Raw genomic sequence first — 20,088 nt, forward strand, 5'->3', positions numbered from 1 at the left:
ATGATGCAGGCAATGTAAACTTTCAGAACAAAGCAAATATACAGAAATCAGAAAGCTGGAAATGTACAGTACAACACCGCCACCTAGAGGCCAAAGGTTAAGCAACTGGATACCACAGCAAACTGGTAAAAAGGCTAGACAGCCATTTACTGCCCTTAGCCAACTCAACTGCTGGACATGAGTGCTTTTCCTAAACAGTGATGTGTTGTGAAGAAATGCTACAGGGAAATCAAGGAGGTTTCAACCATCTTTATCAACAAAGAGGGGTGCTAAAGTAGCCAACCAATGAATTAGTTTGAAGATTATATTAAGACATAGAGAAATGGTACTTAAAAAATCATACTTCCAATCTCATTGACAGTGGTTCTATATGTAGTACATCCTTCCATATATTCATGACCCACTGTTTGAGCAGGCATTTCCAAAGGGTCTAATAACATGCAATATAAATGAAGGTAAACAGGGTCATTTATTGCAGGTCTTTTCAATGTCTTTAGCATTGGACTATACTTAGTGATCTCCAAAAAGAGGTAACAGAATTCACGTTTCCAAAATTTTATAAAATTCTTTTTCTGTAAAACACAGGAGGAGAACAGGCCATGTGGTGGTTTAAGGGTAGAGGTTCTGTACTGGGTGTTGTCTAACCCCCATACTCGGGAAGGCTGAGGCAGGAAGATCAAAAGTTTGAGCCCAGCCTGGGAAACTTGATAACCTAGTAAGGCCCTGTCTCAAAATAAAAATAAAGGGCTGAGGATATAGCTCACAGCAAAGGCCCTGGGTTCAGTCTTCAGGACACACACACACACATGAACTGTATGGGTTCCAATTCTAACTTCACAATTTAGCTTCTCTGTGCTTGTGTGTCTGTAAAATAGGAATGTAGTCCTAACCCAGTGCTGTGAAGATTTCATGAGGTAATACAAATAAACCACCAGAAATAACTTGGCAGTTATTTCCTTAGGTCCTTCTTGGATGCACGTGTATAACCTTAGTGTAGCACTTCAGAGAAGCCTCCATTAACCAAGACACACTCCAGCTAGACCTGATGACTGCCTACATTCTCTTTAGACACTGTGTTCTTCAGGGGCCCTCATAGATGAGGGAAAATGTTTACTTTGCTAGCCTAGATGGAAAATGCTAATAAAGGCCACTAATAATATCTTCTAAATCACTGGAGAGTTTTCAGTATTTGTACAACAAAAAAAAGGAAAACAGCCTTACCAAGATCCACACGTCACATGGTGCTTTTACCCAGAAAAATGTGCACACTACCCTTTTAAAATTTCTCTGTATGAGGACAGAACTCGATAGAAAGGTCAATTAACAAGTCACAAATAACTCCAGCTTTCTATATTGGGCCATCACTATGTACATACATGTTCAAGTGTATTTATGAAATGCATGGGAATAGATAAGGTAAGAGTATGTGAATTACTGGAACTCCTTGCTGCAAAAGATTTTAAAGTTCTTTTAGCCATCCTTCCCAACTAGGAAGTAGCTGGTATGAATACACATCCACGAAGTGGCAAAAACCATTTAGAAAAACATTTTGAAGTTTTATTTCTACATTCCATTTAATTTCATTTTTTGTTCTCTGTAACCACTCCTTGAATTGGTAATATTTCGTACTAGCAGAAAAAAAGTAGGGCTGAGAATGTAGCTCAGTGACCCAAGTGCCTGCCTAGCAAGCACAAGGAGGAACTCAAGTTCAAGACCCGGTTCCAAACAAAAAAAGAAAAGGTAACTACTGGGTACCGAAGTACTATACATGCACACCTGTCATCTCAGCACTCTGCAAGGCCAAGGCAGGAGCACTGCGACTGAGTGACCTAAGAAAACCTTGTCTCAAAATAAGGGCTGGTGATGTAGCTCAGTGAAGGGTTGGGTTCAACAGCCAGGTCCCCACCACACACACAAGCACACGAACATGCACACAGATGCTTTGCTGCCCAGGCTGGCCTCACATTTCTGGAGCCTTCTTCCTCAGACTTCTGAGGCAGCAGGGGTAGGTAGTACAGGGCTGCCAGAGCTATAGCCTCACTTTGCCACCAACTATAGCTGTGACTAGTGTAGCCATCTGCGGTTCACCTGGGGCAGTGCCAGCTTACATCTGTTGCTCAGGCGTAATTACAAACATCTTACTTCCCGCGCTCAACAGTATCCTGGCTTGGAGTTGTAAGTTACATGGCCATTGTCTTGGTTAATTTTCCTCATTGCTGGGACAAATGACCTGACACCCACTTGAAAGGTTTATTTTGGCTCACGTTTTAGTACATAAGTCAGCTGGCTGCAGGACAGAATGACACAGCAGTATGGCATAGTGGACAAAAAGCTGCTTACCAGGAAGCAGAGAAAGTGGGAGCCAAGGAGGAAGACATACCCTACCCCTAAACAGCACATCCAGCTGTAAACTCATCAGTGGACAAACCACCAATGAATATAGTGCCCCATGATCAAAAACCTTTCAAAAGCCCTGCCCACCACAAGGCTTTTCGGCCTTCTTTACCCCTTGGGGATCTGTTTCCAAAAGAGGTAGGATTAAACATTATAATAAGCTTTTTCAATCTGTTTCTGTGATTTTTTTTATTGTAGAGTTTTAAAACTTTACTTCTAAAGTGGTCCAACTCCTGAGTTTTCAACCTCTACTCTCCTATTGATAACATTTTTCTCCAATCAGCTCAGAACTATATGTCCATACAAATAAAACAGTAATTTAACAGACATTTAAGGGTCAATAGTATCTCAGGAACAGGAAAAAAACAAAAAACAAGCGGGACCAGGTACCATCTTTTTAATAGTATTCTATTTCATTCATCTCCTGACTCCTTCACTTGAATACAATGCATCAGTCATGCCAGGCCCTGGATACTCCCTGGCATCAAGTGAGGTCTGTTGCGAAGAACTCAAATCAAAATACATCTTCATCTGGCCCACATCTCCTATTCTAGATTCTAGAACAGAAGTGAGCCAGGGAAGATACCTGCAGGGGAATTCCTGCATCAAAGTAAGTCCTCAAACAGAGAATGCTAACTATACAAGGCAGCAGGAAAAAAGGCAACAGATGAAAAGGTGATAGAGTGGGACATTCCAGTGTTCCAGTAGCCCACCCGCTCATAACTCAGACAAGCTGAAAAGCTGATTTTGGAGTAAATACATTTATTGATACCCATTTTATATATAGTTCAATGAAATAGTCTATAAATATAAAAGCATTTTTTTCTTTTGGATATCACCATGGTCCATGTAAATACTCAACAGTCAGAGTCATCTGCAGGAAGCATTCCAAGTCACACTGTTAGGTTTACAGACCTGAATGTATGGTTCATTAAACAGTGGCACTTATGTACTCAAGTGGTCCAGTGGCTTTGGAATATAGGACAACTGGGTATGTAGAGTAAAAATAATGTGTAAGTTCAAATCAATGGAAAGGGTATCAACCATCAAAAAAAAGAAACAATTATAAATCAATAAGCCTAGGTGAAAAAAAGTACCACAGCTGACACTCAGTGTCAGAATACTGGAGACGAGGACGTGACACAACACACGTCGCAGCACTGCATGTTCTCCCAGACCTCCAGTGGAGCCTTCCAGTGCCTTTGGGTCAACAGACAGCAATGCTGACAGAATGGACAGCTTAGAATAAAAGCTACGAAGAGCGGTATCAAGATTAAAGAAAGTAGGCTAAATATTTCAGCAACATAATGAGTTTCTCCCCTACAAGGGGACTGTGGGAAAAGTTTTTTTAAAAATTCCCTTTGTTACATAAAGCATGATCATTTATCAAATGCAGGAGAAAGAACTTGTTAACATCCCTGGTACCCAAAACACAGGTGCAAAAATTTTCTTCTGTTTCAAAGTTTTTTCCACAACACTTCCAAGGGAACTGATGCAGCCATTGTTGAGCCTTGCTCTCTACCCGACGCAACTTAGAATTTTATTTCATTTCCTCAGTAACAAATATAGAAATGTCTTTTGCTGCAGTCAGATGATGCGTCTTCTGAGTTAGCAAGCGAATGCATTTAAAAGGTCTTAGGTGTACAATGTCCAAAACTGAGATCTGAGAGGCAGTGTTAGAATTTAAGCAAAGCACACTATTCAAATGAAAGCCTAAGGGAAGCATATAAAAATTTGGTTTTGTCCATTATTTTCAGCTGGAACTGATGGCAACAGTACCTGGTAAGTATGGGTATCTCCAGGTCCAAAATATTCCAACTACTTAAAGTGGGACTCGAAAGAAGAAAAAGACAACTTGAGTTCAGTAGCCTCTAAATTCTTCTTTGCCTTTTTTTTTTTTTTTTTTTTTTAAGAGAAACAACAGCTTCAGTTGTATACCACCAGCTGAAGGGGTTTTCATCCAAATCAAAAATGCTACCCCCTTGCCTCTAGTGGGACAGGCACAGGTTCCCACAAGTAGCAGCTCTCATGTCCTGTAGCACGTGGCTTCTGACCTTGGAGTGAGGAGTAAGCTGGCAACAAGCCCCAGCCACTGGGAGTCTGACTAGATGGCATTTCGCGGCGTGCCATTGTGTGCCAATGCTTTCAGGCTGGGGGCGCTGGGCTGATGACCACAGCTCCTGTGAGAAGTCACACCCACCTCAAAAACCTCATGAATAGCTTTTCGGAAACAGTGGAAGTTGTAGTCTATTAAGCCTGCAACAGAGAAAATGAAGATCATACCTCCTGAATGTCAAGTACTAAATTACACATTAGGAAATGTTCTGTGACAGAATAAACTTGATGTGTATTAAAAAATATACACCTGACAGAGGAAATGCTCTACACTGAAATATGATAAATCATACAGTCAAACTGTTAACACTAGTTAGCGCTAACATTAACAGCAGTCTGGGAGTAAATACGAAAGCCAGAGCAATTTTAGAAAATTTACAATGAACTCTAAAAGTAAAATACTTTTGAATTATCAAGCTTTTATTTTTTAAGTCTTCTGCAGCTAATGAAAGGCTAAAGGAAACAGGCAGCTGGTTGGACCAAGTACTCAACACAGGCCAGAAGTCAGAAATCCCAGAGAGGCCCATCAGGCAGCATGGCCCAGCTTGTACCTCCTTGACGCAAGGAAGTTTCCTCTCACATTTGTCTCAGGAACTCGATTCCCCCCTAAGATTCTGGGTGAACAAACGTTTCTATTTTACAGCACAAGTGGCTAATTGCCTGGCCATTTCTCGCCTTCTCCCCTTAAAAGCCATAGCCCACTTCTGGATGAACACCTGGCACTAAGTAAAACATTACACTTCCTGGCCTCCTTTGTAGGTAAAGCATATGACCAACTCCATCCCTGAGACAAGCAGAGGTATGTGGCACTTCTGTAAACTGTGTTTCAGACAGGGTCTTTCTATGTACTTCAGGCTGGTCTCAAACTCACAGTGATCCTCCTGCTTTAGTCCCCCAATTGTTAGGATTACAGGTGTGTGCCACCACACTTGGCATGAACTCTCATGCTTACAAAAATATATTCCTTCTTCTATCCCTGAAAGAAAGCATCTTCTTAATGTCTGGAATATAGATATGATGGCTGGATTCCAAGAACCATTCTGAACCATGAAGCAACCTTGAAAACAAAAGCCTTGCTAAGAACGGCAGAGCAGGAAGTGAAGCACCTACAGATACTAGGGAGCTGTGTTAGCTGGATTAAGAATGTCCACTTCCACAATACTTTAAATGTGAAAAAGATATAAACTTCCACCTATGTAAGCTATGATTATTCTGGGTTGGTAGCTGAGCTTAACCCTGACTGATAAATACTGCTTTGAAATTCTTCAATGTCCAAACCTCTTCAATCCTAAGAACCAGTTAATCATATATATGCACCATGACATCCTCTTGTGTATACAACCAATGTGTAATCTGATCATCTTGCCAAATTAACATCTTTGACACTGAAGTTTTGAATCATTAAACTCGTATTTAAAGTAAAAAATGTGTCCTGCCTGAACACTATGTGATCTTTCAATAATTTGTACTTGATCTGGTGAAAGTCATTAAACACTTATTCAACAGCATAAGAGGGCACAATGTGTCAAAAGCAGCAACAGACGTGGCTCATGCCTTTAAGAATATGCTAGCAAGGGCATAAAGCCAATACACAAAACATACAACAATCTGGTGTCGACTGACGACAAATATGAGAAAAGAAGGAGAGCGAGGAGCTGGGCAAAGCAGTCAATGAAAGCTTCAGAGATGAGGCAGAACTGTGGGCACACAGGCAAGATGTACGTACACAGAAAGGCAGCCAAAGGACAAGGAAACTACAGAGAGCTGGCAGTGAGCATACAGCACAGGCAGAAGACAGGAAACTGGGTTGACTGGAGAGATGGCCATCTGAGAACTGTTGCTGAGAAGTGCTGAGAATCAAGTCCAAGTGAGGAGCCCAGAGTCAAATTAAGATGCTCCTTTACATTAAGAAAAGAAAAAAGTACACAGGGCTGAGAATAGCCCTAAGTGCCTGCTTAGCATTCTTGAGAACTGGGTTCAATGCCTAACACTACCAAAAGAAGGAAACAATAAAGACAAGTTTGACCAATATAACTACAGAAATTTACTTCTGTGAGTCAGGCACATGACACATGCCTACACTCTCAGCTACTTTGGAATCTGAGGCAGAAGGATTGCTTAATCCTAGCAGCTAAGAGGCCTGCCTGAGCAACATACCAAGATCTCATCTCAAAAAAAATTTCTGGGCTAACTGTAAAATGAAATTTACAAAGAAACTGAACAGTAGCCAGAGGATTAATAATACTATTAAATTACTGTCAGTTTTTTGTTTACTAACACTAATATTGTTACATTTAAAAAAGGACTAGCTTTTTAAAATACTAGAATCTGGGGGAACAAGACAATAAAATGTCAGCAATTTGCTTCAAAATAATACAGAAGAGAAAGATATATACATATAAAGTAACACTGGCTATGATTCTGCTAATTGATGAATTGGATCAACACTTTTTAAAAGGTTATACACTATTTTCTTTTTTTTTTTTTACACAGTGGATGGTTTCCACGACAAACAGTAAAAGCGTAATACTTGAATATGGAGAGGAAAAACAAGAAACAAGCCTAAATGCATGTAAATGAGAGAAGCAGGAGTACGTGGAGATTCATTGTGCTGGTCTACTTTTATACACACCTGAAAATTTCCACAACCAAAAAGTTCCTAACCAAAAAAAAATCTTAAGAGTAGAATGACTAGAAATAATTAACAGGGCTGGGAATTTAGCTCAGTGGTAGAGCACCTACCTAGCATTTGCATAAGACCCTGGATTCAATTGCCAGCTCCACAAAGAATAAATAAATTCTTTAAAAAAGGTATATAAACAAGTAAGTTGCCAAAGAAATATGAATAGGCATGAAAAGACACCGGACCTAATCAATAGTAAGTAAAAGAAAGAAGCAAATGAGATTCCATTTTACGCTGACCAAACAGTAATTTTAACAGTCTAACATCAAACACTGTCAAGAACAGGAAGTGATAAGTTCTCCAACACAATAATAACAGCATAAAAATGGTGAAGCCACTTTGGACAGCAGGTTGGTCTAGAACCCTACAGAAATTCTCAATACATGCAAAGACAAAATTATTCATGAGAATTTGCCATAAAACCATTTTTAATTTTCAGAATAATCTAAATTTCCAGCAACACGAAAAAGTACTGTACACTCAATACACAAATGTGTGTGGCAGTGAAAATGAACTGTGTATTGTCAGCCTGGAAAAACCTCAGAAACAACTTGAAGAGAAACACACAAGTTGCAGAAGACTACTTATATCTAGTCATCGTTTATAAAAACATACACAATGCATTGCTTAGGGATAGATACAAAGTAAATGAATAAACCATGTATAGGAAAACTAAAACACACATAACACAAAAAGTGTTATGTCAATTGAGAGTAACACACAAAGAATTTAACTGTATTTGTCATATTTTAGTTCTTATCTCAAAAGTGAATACATACATTTCTGATTTTACAAACATACTATGTGTGTTTGAAGTAGGGGAGCCAAGAGTCAGGAAAGAGAGAAGGCAGTCATCAGCTGATGACTTACCCAATGGCCAAGACATCAATCAAATACATGAATTTCAGTGAATATGTCTTATTAATAGTTGAAACAGAGAACAGGACTAAGAACTGGAGATGTGAATGTTCAGTCACCCACAGACGAAGATGAAGCAAAACCATTGACTGGAGGAGTTGACCTGGAGAGTCAACATCAAGCAGCAAGCAGAAAAGACCTGATCTGAAGAACACAGGACAGGGAAAAACAATGCCAGAGGCAGTCAGAGAAACACAAAATAACCCAGAGTGTTCAGTTGGTGGGAAGCAAGCTTTGAGAGAGGAACAACTGACATGTTCATACGCTTCAGAAGGCCTGAGAGGCGGTGCAGTGAAAAAATGCTACCAAATGCACCAAAAAAGTAACCTGGTTCCCATTCAAGAAATAGTTTCAGTAAACTGGTTCAGATGGAAGCAAACCAAACACAGCTATACAGCTAATTAAAATGATCTGAAATAAAGGGGTCTGGAATAAAAATAAAAATAAAAAATTTAAAAAACTTGTTTAAAATATAAGATCAATGGAAGGAGAAAGATAATGTGAACTCTATATAAAAAAGGGATACAAGGGGGCTGGGGATTTAGCTCAGCGGCATAAGCGCCTGCCTTGCAAGCAGGCAGTCGTGAGTTCAATCCCTGGTACCAATAAAAACAAAAAAAGACCAAAAAAAAAAAAAAAAAGCAAGAATACATGGTTTAAACATAACCATTTATCTAACGCTGCAATGTAATTTTTTATTGTTTTTGACAACCTGAGAAATTATAACAAAGAATACAGCAGCTTTTTAAAATACCATTACCTTTCCGTTCAAAGCTCTCTTCCCTAAGAATGCAGACCAATGCCAAAAACTTAGTCACCTCCTTTAAGTAAAGGACAGTTGTATTATTCAGCTTGATAATTGCCATAGATTCTTTATCATAAGCACTTCCACTTCCATCTTCTTTTAACCTATTTTGAAAGAAGGTACTATTCAACATTTTGTTACATTTAAATTACCCAATGACAAGCCCTTCCATTTAGAGTCCTAAATTTCTTCTGAGAAAGCAAACTATGGGCTTAAACATACTGGAACACTGTCAGGTGTCGTGGCGCACATCTGTGACCCCAGCATGCAGAAGAGTGAGGCAGGAGAACTGTTTTATTTTTTGAGAGCCTTGCTATGTAGAGGTCAGGCTGGCCTCAAACTTGGAGAGATCGTCCTGCCTCAGATTCCAGTGTGCTGGGAATTACAGGTGTGAACTCACTATGCCCGCAGCTAGTTTCCCACCCCCCCCCTTTTTTTTTTTGAGACAGAGTTTTGCTTTATAGTTCACTATGGGCCGGGAATTTAGCTCAGCAGCATAAGTGCCTGCTTGGCAAGCACAAGGTTGTGAGTTCGATCCCCAGTACCAAAAAATTAAAATTAAAATTAAAAAAATATATAGTTCACTATGACCTTGAGCTCAGTATGTACCCAGGCTGGCCTCAAACTCACAGCAACCCTCTTCCTCAGCCTCCCAAGTGCTGGGATTACAGGTATGCACCTCTCCATGACCCTCATACCTTAATTTATTCCCCACATAACAACTCAGAGAACAGGAATTGCTACTATAGCCCTATTTAGTCCTTGAACTACTTTCTAGAATAACTTTAACTCCTTTCTAGAATAAATCAAAGTAAACTAAGTAAATAGAAATAAGACTCCGCTCATCTTAAATATATAGAAACTGAAGTTTACTAAATGTAAAGTGGCCTCCTAGTCAAGGCCAAACATAGGGTTTTAACATAATCCCATGCAGTTTCTGTATCTTTCCTATCTAATATTAATAAACTTGATTTGGGAAGGCAGAGTGAAGGGGAAATAAATGTCATGTTTTAAGGATATAAAAGAAGGCCCAGAATATAGCTCAGCAGCTCTGCACCTGCCAGCAAGCTCAAGGTCCTGAGTTTGATTCCTGTACCAGAAAAAAAAAGAAAAAAAAAAGAAAAAAAAAAAAAAATATATATATATATATAAATAATAAAAAAAGAAAACTGTCTCCAGACTGGGATGTAGCTCTGTGATAAAGCACTTTTCTTTTCTAGCATGCACCAGGTCCTGGGTTCACTCTGCAGCACCACAAGAGAAAAAAAGAAAACTTTACTGGAGAAGAACTCGTAAGTGCTAAGAGTTTTTGGGTCATCATGCAGAAGAGTCAACTTTCTCCAAGTGAATTTTTTTTGGAGGTCTGAGAAATCAAACTACTTCACTCTTGCCAGAGAGACACTGCACCATGGAGCTAAATTCCTGGCCCCAAAGTGTTCTCAACTTAGACACTGAGTAAATTATCTTCTGCGCCACATGGAAATTGAAAATAGGCACTAACTCTGGTAAGAGGTTCTGACATAGGCAACCCTGACTCCCTAAGCCAGTGGTGACAACCTACAGTATACTGCAATGGACTGCTTGTATCACTCAAAGTTCTAAAAGGTTTACCATCACTGCTAGTACCCACAACCAGCAGCCATAAGCAGCTATGACTCTTCTAATGTCAAGCCAGTGTATGATCTAGAATCACACACTAGCAGGGGAAAGAAGAAAGGTATATTCTAGAGCTGGGGATGTAGGTGAGTGGAACATTACTTGTCTACTATAGCAGAGTCCCTGAATATAATCCCCAGTTAAAAAAAGAAAAAAAAAGAAAAAAATTCTAAGTTCTAATCAAAGTCTGACTAGACAGATTGGCTTTTGGTGACAAAACGAAGAACTTAAGATACACTAATGACATTAAAAATCTTGCTCAAAACAAGTATGTAAAGCATTTAGGTTCAGGTTTTGCTTCTAGCTGTTTTGTTTTATTTGAGATAGGTCTTGCTGTGTAGTTCAAGCTGGCCTTGAACTCACTGTGTACCCTAGGCTGGCCTTGAAATGTTCCAGGCACGTGTGCCACCATATCCAGCTTATCTGTTTCAACAGTTTTTAAGACTTTCTGGCAAATATGCTTATTGAAATTCTTACAGAAACATGTATATGACTTACCCATATATACAAGACACATCAATTACAACATCGATCATGTCACAGCAAAGTTCATAAGACTGCATATCCACAGGGGAGCTGTCTGTTGCAATGTAGATTTTGCTGACAACATCAAAGAGAAAAGCTTTTTCAATACCTGAATTCTTGGAAAAACAAAATTAGAAAGTGTTCAGTTTCTTGTAAGAATCACAATTTGCAGTTTATTGACTAATATCCAAGACTATACTTAATTATACAACCCAATCCCAGAACACAAACAGTATTTGGTTGAGACACATTTTTATTCTCCAAAGAGTAAAAAATGGAATAATTTCTCTCCTTTGAGTTACAAACATAACTGCACAAATCAAGTGTTTTTTTCCATCTTTTTGTTTAATTTCCCAAGACATCACCAAAAACTTAACAAAAAAACTCTCTAAAACTCAAGCTATGTAGCTGGACACGGTGGTGGATGCCGGAAATGCCAACACTGTGGGAGGCAGGGGCATGAGGATCACAAGTTCAAATCCAACCTGAGCCACTTAGCAATTCAGCAAGACACTCTCTCAAAATAAAAAATTTTAAATTTTTTTTAAAAAATGTAACAAAGGATTGCTGGTGTAGCCACGTACAAAGCCCTGGGTTCAACTCCTAGTGGGAGCAAAGGGCAGGGAATCAAACTAAGCTATGTGACATTATTAATCTTCTATTATCATAATCAAGCTCTGGTTTGAATGACCTTGCTACCAGACACTGTTTATGTGTGTAATTATCAAAACAAAGAATTACAGTTTGACATCAACATTTACCATAAATTAAGTGTCAAGAGTGGGGTCACCACACATTTAGTCCTTCTAAAGTAATGTTTGGAAAATGTAACAAATACATGTTGAATTTACTGGGAGACAATTCTTTTTTCTTAAGCTGGATCCTCAAAGTAAGAACGTTAACATATGATACTAAAATTATAGTTAGCAAGGAAAGGAAAATGTCTCAATGTGACCTCCAAGGAGGTGGAAATTTATATTAAACTAAGCTATATTTCTAAGACTTAAGTCTTTTCCAGTTACTGCTCTTTTATAGGAAACAGGTGCCATGAAGATTTTAATTAAGAAAGCACAAGGAAATTTTTCAGCACTTCATTGAATCAAAAGGGAGGATAAGTACTAACAATTCAGAAAATAACTCAATAATATCTTATGCCTTCATTTATTTACATTATTTAAGCTAATTCAAGGCCCATTTTGTGATAATCTAAAAACACAAATATATTTAATAATGAAAACAGAAACCAGACTGAATTAAGTAGCTTACTTACTGAAATAAAGATATTTAATAGGTTTTCCAAGGTTGGCAGCTGTGGAATGAGTTTCTGCACCACCTTACTAAAGGCTTCAAATATTGAGTGGTCATAGATACTAGTCAAATAAAAGCTGAAAAATACAACATAGTACGATTAACTTGGAAAATACCTTAACCACCCTCCAGTCCAATTATCTAAATACAGGATGAGCATAAATTGCATGCTTTTCTCACTAATTTTTATAATCTAAGAGAAAATATAAGAATAACAATTTTAATCACATCTATTCAGTACAAGAATAGACTGGCTGAAATGACATATGCCCAAGTGACACTCCAGATAGTCAGCACGTAACACATGTACTGTCTGCTTGGGTAAACTGTTAAGTGGTTTTAAGTTCAGTGACAATAATCACATTATGTACAATGTGGTTTTAAGTTCAAATAAAGCCAATCAGGCCTACCATCCTCATTTTTCCAGGATACAAGTGCAGTTTGTATCCTGGAAAAATGAGGATGGTAGGCCTCCTTTGGCAATCGCTTGCTTTACTGCATTTTCACAGAGGGGAACCACGGCAGCACCCAGGAAAGCACTTCCAGACGCAGAACCTGAATGTGTGCTTAACTCCATGCAACCTGACCCCTAAAACTTGGTTTCTTAAGCACCTGAGATAAAAACCAAGATTAAAACCCAAGAGAGGGGCTGGGGATTTTGTTCAGTGATGTAAGTGCCTTCCTGGCAAGTGCAAGGTCTTGAGTTCGATCCCGGTACCAAAAAAAAAAAAAAATATCAAGAGAAAGCTAGAAAACACAGGTGGTATTCATTAAATAACAATATAACTCAGGTTTCTACCTAAAAGGTCATGTCCTTTCACATGTTGGCACAGAATTACCAACAGTAATCCTGTACAAACACTTTCTATCCCTTTATCCCAATTTTTCTTCAAAGCATTGGTGAATCCTTAAAATTGCACCAATTATTTATACATGCTTTTGAGCTGTTATTCATCAGAATGGAAAATCCATAAGGGAAGAGACTTTGACAGTCTTACTCACAGGTGCAAACTCAATGCCCTAACAGTGCTCAGGAGTACTGTATCTGCCTATAAGCAAACAAATACAACTGGTGCTTAGAAGTTAGGTAAACAGCATCATGAGGGAGATGGAAGCTGAAGCCCTATGGAAAACAGGAGTCTACCAACCTAAAAGGACATACAATGGAGAATACACATAGATTTAATAAACATGCATAAATGAAAAAGTGGGCAATTTTAACACTGTGGACAATTTTATCTGCTTTTTTCACTCAAGAATATAATCCTCATTATTTAAGTATATTCATGTTAACATTTATACATACATATTACAAGTCAGAGATGAAGAACTGTTTACCCCGACAGGTAATTTACAGATACTTTCAGAGGGTTGATTTAAGAATGTAATCCTATGCAAACAAGGGCTCTAATCCAGGGGTGAAAGCACTGAAGCAGGTAAGGACAAATGACCTTGCAAGCACTACGGAGAAAGGAAGATTTTACAGCATTTCCTATAGGCAAAAAGGCTAAGTAGAGTCCTCCCTTTGTAGGTGGGTGGGGACACGGAGAAACTGTATCCTCACAGGACATTTTACAAAGCTGAGTTTCTAGAAATGGAAATCAGAGCTTCATCCATAAACCTACAAGTACTAAATAAAAGTGTGATGCAGGCAGGTGTAGCTCAGTGGAAGAATATTTGCCTAGCATACACAAGGGCCCTGAGTTCAAACCCCAGCACCACACACACACACACACACACACACACACACACACAAAGATAAACAATATTCTGCTGACTTTAACAAGGCCTAGGGTTCTGGGATGGCCTGGAATAGGACACAGGCACGTAGTAAACAGAATCATAAAGTTCCAAAATTAACAGTGGATTTCTTAAAAAAAAAAAAAACAGATTTTATAGGAAGACATGTTTACAAACAATGGTAGCAACAGGTCGTTATAAAGGCTTTAAAATTTTAATCCAAGCCATCTAGAGGTCAATGAGATTTTTCTAAGTTTGCTAAAATAATTAAGATTTAGGAGCCTAAAGCCTGGGGGATTATTAGGGGTAGGAAGAGGGTTGGCTTGAGTCTATAGAGAAACCACTGTAACAGTCAAGAGAAAAAGAGATCACTAAGCTATTACTATTCTCTGCTCTCTTTTTACACTGCTTATACCACTGAGAACACTTCCTTGGGTACTTGTAAATACTCATTTCTGCCTACATACTGCCCCCAAAAAAGGGTAAGATGTACAAAAATATTCCTTATATATTTTTAGGACACAAAACACCTATCAGATGTTAACATATTTCTTAACATTTAATTATAAACCAGTAGTCCTTTAAAATTAATAGCAACACTGGAAATTTATAGTATTAACTGACTTAACCCAAACCTTAAGTCTCATAAAAGTATAAGCTGTTTTTAAAACTAAGATATACTGTGCTTGTTTTAGTAGTACATATACTAAAACTAAGATATACCAAAATCAGTCCAGAATTGAAAATGTACTCCCTTTATAAGGTTCTTCTAACTGAGAAAGATACTAGGAAGCCTCAAAGGACAATTCAACAAAAATGTGATATTCCTTGCACTAAGGCAAAGGTGGTAGGGGAAGGACAAAATCAAGAGAAGTCGCAGAGCAGATTTATGTCAGAGGAAACAGCCTAACTCCAGTCTCTAGAGATGAACTTGCAAGAAACACCAATGAAAACATTTCATGTAGCTTCAGTCATCAGGAAAATGAAAAGGAGGAAACAGTTACTTCTCAAATACCACATTCTCTTGGAAAACATTACAAGCAATGTTAACATTAAGAGTAACAGAAAGCTACAGTGTTTGTAATGACAGAGATGGGAATACATTTACAGGGCTCTAATATCAAACACACATGTTGTTACCTAAGATGGAGTTTTTCTAGCCCAGCATCTGCAAGGTCATCATTGGCCCTTTGATGAATGTCCCTCTGTGTTTCTATTTTGTGATCATCAGACAGACCATCAACTTTGTGAATAAAAACCTCAAAATTCATGTCTGGGTTAACTTTGTAGGCTTTAGAAACAGTAATGTGAAGTCTTGTTAAAGCCTCCATGTAGTCATCCTGTAAGTCAGAACAAAATATTTTTTTAAAAAGAAATCTTACAAAAAAGGCAAGTAATGTGTTAAGAAAGCCTCAAACCACCTTTTTACCCAACCACAGAAAATGTATTATCCTAATTATTCATAAATACTCAAATATTCAGATATAACAATTTAACTAGCTCTTTGATTTCTTAAGCTAGATAATTCAATTACAAATTAATGCCTGTAATTTTAATACCTATAATAAAACCAAAGAAAAGGACATCTCTTTTCAACAGAATTTTTTTTTTCTTTCAACAGAATTTTTTAAAGTAATCCCAGCTCTGCCATTTATTAGGTGTGTGGCTTTAATCAAGTTGCTTAAACTCTTGTGATCTCAGTTTACTCATCTGTAAAGCTGGAATTACAATACCTACCTCACAATGTTGTGAAGATTAAAACAGTTCACATACATGAAAGCACTCATTATGAAGCCTATCACTCAGCATTCCTAATGTTTAAATTTATTTAGAGTAAGCTCCTTATAGACAGGGACATGTCCCATTCAACTGACTGCCTACACCACAGTGGAATCTCAATAAATTATTGGACTAAATTCATTTTGAACAAAACTATTCACTCTAACATATATTTATTCAGTTCTCACATTTCTTTTATAGTATCAGCACTTTTCTATTACAGAATCCTTTTAGTGATCAATGTATAGTAACAGTTAATAAAATACAGCAGTAACTATTAACCAATGAAAGTGGAAAGTCAATGCTAACTGCTCACTAAGACTCAAAAATATAAACCACATCCCACAACCATCTGATACTGCAGAATTGCACAATGACATATGTGCTCCCAAAGCACCCCTGCAACTGCATGTCTTGTGCTGTCAGGGATTCTACTGGCAAAGAAATAAGCTACAAGCACATGACATGCAAGATTAAAACAACTTTCCTTTGCCCTACATCTTTTTTACCACTAAGTAAGAGAAGTAAAAATATCACTATTCCTAACTACCTGTGCATCAATGACATATATCAATGCTCCTGTTCCCCTGAAGATCATCTCGTAGTCAAAGGTTGGGTCAAAAAAGTCCATTTGCCCAGGAAAATCCCAAATCTGGAAGTTCACAAATGAGCTATTGGAAATGTCGTCTTTATAAATCTTGTTGGTACTTTCCAAAAAGAGAGTCTCATTGGGTGACATCTTATGAAACACCACCTGTTGAGGAAAATAAAGACAATTTTATGACACTTTCAGAAATTAAATTCAAAATTTCATGCTGGATTAAGTTTTATAACAACATCCTACATTTTTAAAATTTGAAGAAAATGCATGCTAAATCCATTTTATTCCTGATGAAAGGAGACATCAAATTAATCTACATCCCGTCTGTTTTGAAGCTGAAACTTCTTGCTATTTTCTCTGCACCATATTCAACACTAGCTGTATCACAGTCTCTCATCTACATTTGCTCTGTTTTACTTCCCATAGATTTAAACAAAATCCATTTTTAGATTATTAACATTTTATCACTTAAGTTTAAAAATTTTTGCTTACCCAAAAACTACTTGAATGCGTACCTCAGGCTCTGAAGAATATTAAAAATTAAAAGGGACTGGATCCTGTCTGCCCTAGATGTGTAGTCTTGTGGAATAAAACAAAGACAGTAATAAAGTAAACAGAAAGTAAAAATGTCCAAAAAGGGTGGGAGGCCTATGGGAATTAACAAGGACTAGGCAGCTCCGGAGATTACGAACCACAGTATTAACAATGCATACAATCTTAACAGAAAACTAACTTGTCTCGCACTGCTACTTTGTAGAAGAAAAAACTAGTTACTTTCAAGATTTTGTCAGTGACATAACAAGTAAGAACTAAAGTCACTAAACCTATACAAATCTTGCTGTAGAAATGAAAAGATAAATAAAGCACAGTAATTCAGTAAATTCGGATGCTACTTTTCTCAAATATCCTATCTACAAAATACCACACCGAGACTTATTTTGGGAATATCTTTGCAACAGAATGGAAAAGTGAAGAGAACAAGTTCAGTTTGACGACCTGTGTGTGATGGGAACGGAAGAAGTCAAGCCTGCCTCTATAGCTGTTTTACTGATTAAGTGTACTACTCTCGCTTCCCACTTGATCGACCCAAATGCACTGGTTTCCTCTGCAAACCATTCTCAAAATCTCCGAAAATTTTTGTAACCACCCACCTACAGATCTCCTTGTAACCAATAACTACACTCAGCAGGTCAAAAAGTACTAAAATAGACGCAGTATTAATTTCCAATTCCCAATAACATAACAGTGAAGTCTCTTTCAAACTACTAAGTATTAAAACACTCAGTGCTTGAGTCACGACTCTTTCAGACGCTGCTCCCCGGGGCTGGCTGGGAACCCCTGCAACTCCAGTCACCTGAGGGAGTGCGGGCGGGAGAGGGAGTCCACCACGCTCCTCAAATGAGAATCGGAGAACACGTTTTGACTTCATCCACCGATGCCACAGGGGCTGGGTCCCAGGGGCGGAGGGCAAGGGCGGTGCCCCGGGCACCTGCCTGCTTCCAGCCAGTTTCGCCTCCTTCCACCCAAGCAGAGGTCCGGGTCGCCGCGCGGGCCGCGCCTCGGTTCTGCGCTCGCAGCGAGAAGAGAAAGCGCGCCGGGACCCAGGCAGGGGCAGGTGGCCGCCGCCCTCGCCGGCTGCCGCGCTGCAGGCACCGGAGCCCCCAGAGGGGCGAGGACCGGAGGGGACCGGGCGGAGCGAGCTAGAGGGCCGGCGCGAGCCCGCTCACCTTCTGGATGGACGACTTGCCGCTGCGCCGCAGCCCCATGAGCAGAATCCTGGGCTTGGAGCTGTCAGCGCCCCCAGGGCCGCAGCCTCCGCCGGCCCCCGCCCCAACGCCGCCGCCCGCCGCCGCCGCCTCCTCTTCCTCCTCCTCCACGCCGTAGCCGAAGTCCTTTGGAAACGAATCGGCCGCGCCGTAACTGCCCGCAAGAGGCGTCTCCTCCGCCCCGTACTGCAGGGACATGGTGCTGGACCGCCGCCGCCCGCGCCTTGACAGGCCAGGCCAGGCCAGGCCAGGCCGCCGCCTCCCCAGGCCGCCGCTGCCACCGCCCCCGGCCGCCGCCGCCGCCGTCTGGCCCGCCCCCTGACCCAGCTCTGATAGGCCCCGAGATAGATCCCGAATTCTCATTGGTAGCCTGAGCTGTCACTCGGAGACAGCAGGGTAGGTGGTGCCCGTCACGTGCCCGGAATCACCTGACCCGCAGCCGCCGCGGGGGGAGGAGGAGTCACGAGGAAGGCGGTCCGGCCGCGCCTCTCTCAGCGCCTGGGCCGGGCTCGCGCGCATCGCAGTCTTTCTCGCACGCGCCTTGTTCGCCTAGCTTCCCAGCGTTTTTCCTTTCCCAGAGAGCACCGCAAAAGGAGACGCTTTCTGGGCAGTGGGGGGAAGCGCTGATTACCCTGCTCCTACCGTGGTGCTCGTACAACTAATATTTATTGTTGCCTGCGATGTCTTGGGTAGCTAACAACGTGCCCAGAACTGGAACCAACTAGAACCTGCCTGCCCTCAGATTGCTTGGATTGAGAGATCGGACCTCTGCGTAAGTAGCCTTAGTACAAGATATTTTTTCTTGGTACGAGATATATGGGAAAGCTATAAGCACAAATGAAATGCTTAGGAATTAACAGGGCGAGAAAATCTGTCAGGAGGTGGTGTCTGAGTAGATCCAGATGGAAGAGTAGGTTGGGATGTGCGAGGATGTGGAGGAGGAGCCAGTAGAGGCCCAAAGGCATCCGAGGCAGCCATGGGTCAGCGTAATAGCTTGTTCTGGTAGGTAGCTGGACCCAGACCGGAAAGCCAGTGCGGCCAAACTAGAACGTCTTCTTTCAGCAAATTGTTGATAGTGGATACTGCTGCCACTTAAAACTCACCAGCACTCAATGCTTCCCTTCCTTTTCATTGAGACAGTCTAATTCTCTAATGAGTCCACCCTCCCACAAAACATTGCATTTTTTATGATCTTCAGACTAGAGACCAAAGGAGTGAATAGTGAAAACAAACCAAAGCAAATGTTTTTAGCAAATGTTTGAGAAAACTAAAGGAATTTTCACCCTTCAGTCTCTAGAATTGGAAGTGTGACAAGAGGACCCTCTTAAAGCAGTCTTCCGCGCTTCAAAACAAAAGGCCAGATGGTAATAATCCTGGTCTTCCAAGGGGGCTTCTTGATTATGAAGGGTAGGTACATTCCTGCAGGTCTGGGACTTTGTGCTTGAAACTAGAAGTTAAAGACAGGACACACCTTTAGAGGTCATCTATCCCAACCCTTCCGTCTCTGATTGGTAGACTTGTGAGATGCACATAGTAGTTTTTTTTTCCTCCCAGAGGTGGGGTTTAAGCCAGGGTTTCGCTATCTGTGTAGTTCAAGCTGGTCTTGAACTCACTATGTAGTCCAGACTGGCTTTGAACTTGTAGCAGTCCTGCCTCAGCCTCCAGAGCGGGTGGAATTCCAGGTGTGCACCACCACTACCGGCAGAAAGCAATTTAAATACGTCTGTGGGTGTTCATAGGGTGTCGCTTCCAGAACCTAGAGTCGAGGATCCTCAAGTCCCTTAGGTAAAATGACCTA

At 40.2% G+C, this 20,088-nt stretch overlaps 1 protein-coding gene across 1 annotated transcript; it reads right to left on the bottom strand.

The window, feature by feature from the left end:
- Positions 1 to 3,139: 3,139 nt before the first annotated feature.
- On the bottom strand, positions 3,140 to 18,572 carry Rragc (Ras related GTP binding C). Its single transcript, XM_003462259.5, has 7 exons — positions 18,252 to 18,572; positions 16,474 to 16,677; positions 15,285 to 15,484; positions 12,367 to 12,481; positions 11,070 to 11,212; positions 8,871 to 9,019; positions 3,140 to 4,650 (listed from the first exon to the last, which is right to left on the bottom strand). Exons 1-7 carry the CDS (start codon positions 18,486 to 18,488, stop codon positions 4,499 to 4,501), a joined length of 1,200 nt encoding a protein of 399 aa, XP_003462307.1. The 5' UTR covers positions 18,489 to 18,572; the 3' UTR covers positions 3,140 to 4,498.
- Positions 18,573 to 20,088: the final 1,516 nt, after the last annotated feature.

Source organism: Cavia porcellus, unplaced genomic scaffold, assembly GCF_034190915.1.
Source record: "Cavia porcellus strain 051 isolate PalLab524CR breed Dunkin Hartley unplaced genomic scaffold, mCavPor4.1 scaffold_25, whole genome shotgun sequence".
In the NCBI taxonomy this organism is placed as follows: domain Eukaryota; kingdom Metazoa; phylum Chordata; class Mammalia; order Rodentia; family Caviidae; genus Cavia; species Cavia porcellus.